Below are 1,238 nucleotides of genomic sequence, written 5' to 3' on the forward strand. Positions count from 1 at the left end.
ATCTGACACAAAGTTTGAAAAAGTGAGAGATATAAAACAGCCTAGTTTTCCTCCGATTCATCATAAGAAAACATATCCAAGAGAATATAAACGTAAAAACCAACTTTTAAAAAACTAAAATACGATAAACTCTTACAAANCTATAATTTTAAAATAAGATAGTAATCTGTATTTATAAAATAAAGTAATAATTTTTAAATTTTTATAGCTGTTATTTCACGTTTAAAGTAGTTTGTTCTTCTTTAACTTACACACATAGCACTTTAGATGTATTTGAGATAATTGTTACATCATTAATATCAGTATTAAGATTACTGACACTAACAGACTTACAAGTATCTATTAAACTTCTTACGTCGTTATCACTGAGGTAACTAAATATTTGTTCAATACACTCATGTGGTAGCTCAGGAAAATTACAGAATAAAGAGAAAATTTTAGTGCCTTGTTCGAGCAACTCTTTCCTTTCCATACCTTTTCTGAAATTACTTTTTATCATGCTAGCGTACATTGCATATTTTGTTTTATAATCATCTGATCTTAGAACCTGCACTACATTTTTATTTCTCATATATACTGCTAATGGATTTGTATCTTTTATCAAGATATCATAAAATGAAATGTTAGAATTACTAATTTTCTCATTTTTCATGAGTGCTACTTCTTTTTCACATATATCCTGTAAATATCTTATTTCATAATTGCTACTCATTGACAATAATTGTTCACTTACGTAGAAATTTGCAGTTTTCATCTTAACTATATGCTGTGTAAGAATCTCAGCAACTGGTTCATAACCATTGATGCCACGATAAAGGTCATGATAAACCTTATATGATATAGAATTAATGTTAGCACCTCTGTCTAACAGCATCGTAACAACTTTTACATGTCTGTTATTAAAAGCAAGACATAGTGGTGTAACACCTGAAAAAGAAGAGATATATGTAGAATTACCTCTCCAATAAAACTACATGTTTTAAAAGATGTTCATCAATCTGTAAATATTCTTTCTCAGCAGCAATATGAAGAGTTATACCGTTGTTGGTACTAGCGTTAACGTTAGCTCTATGATTTAAAAGTACTTCAGCAATTTCTATTTTCTTATTTTCAATCGCATAATGAAGCGGAGTTGTGCCATCACGAGTTTTAGCATTAACGTTGGCACCTCTGTCTATAAGCATCTTAACAGCATCTACATGTCCTCTTTTAACAGCAGGAAACAGTGGTGTATCACC

At 29.9% G+C, this 1,238-nt stretch overlaps 1 protein-coding gene across 1 annotated transcript; it reads right to left on the reverse strand.

Moving 5' to 3' along the window:
• Nucleotides 1-6: 6 nt before the first annotated feature.
• On the reverse strand, nucleotides 7-1,232 carry LOC109863540 (ankyrin-3-like). The gene is made up of 2 exons (XM_020443798.1): nucleotides 1,040-1,232; nucleotides 7-927 (listed from the first exon to the last, which is right to left on the reverse strand). Exons 1-2 carry the CDS (start codon nucleotides 1,182-1,184, stop codon nucleotides 248-250), a joined length of 825 nt encoding a protein of 274 aa, XP_020299387.1. The 5' UTR covers nucleotides 1,185-1,232; the 3' UTR covers nucleotides 7-247.
• Between the last annotated feature and the right edge of the window lie 6 nt (nucleotides 1,233-1,238).

The sequence above is a fragment of the Pseudomyrmex gracilis genome, unplaced genomic scaffold (genome assembly GCF_002006095.1).
Source record: "Pseudomyrmex gracilis isolate BER0280 unplaced genomic scaffold, ASM200609v1 scaffold_6258, whole genome shotgun sequence".
NCBI classification, from domain to species: domain Eukaryota; kingdom Metazoa; phylum Arthropoda; class Insecta; order Hymenoptera; family Formicidae; genus Pseudomyrmex; species Pseudomyrmex gracilis.

What these genes read in the sequence shown, in the direction of transcription:
- LOC109863540 (XM_020443798.1), bottom strand. Translation starts at nt 1,184, where the DNA reads ATGCTTATAGACAGAGGTGCCAACGTTAATGCTAAAACTCGTGATGGC. An exon ending in TAACGCTAGTACCAACAACG is followed by an intron (nt 928 to 1,039) that starts GTATAACTCTTC and finishes CTTCTTTTTCAG; the next exon opens with GTGTTACACCACTATGTCTT.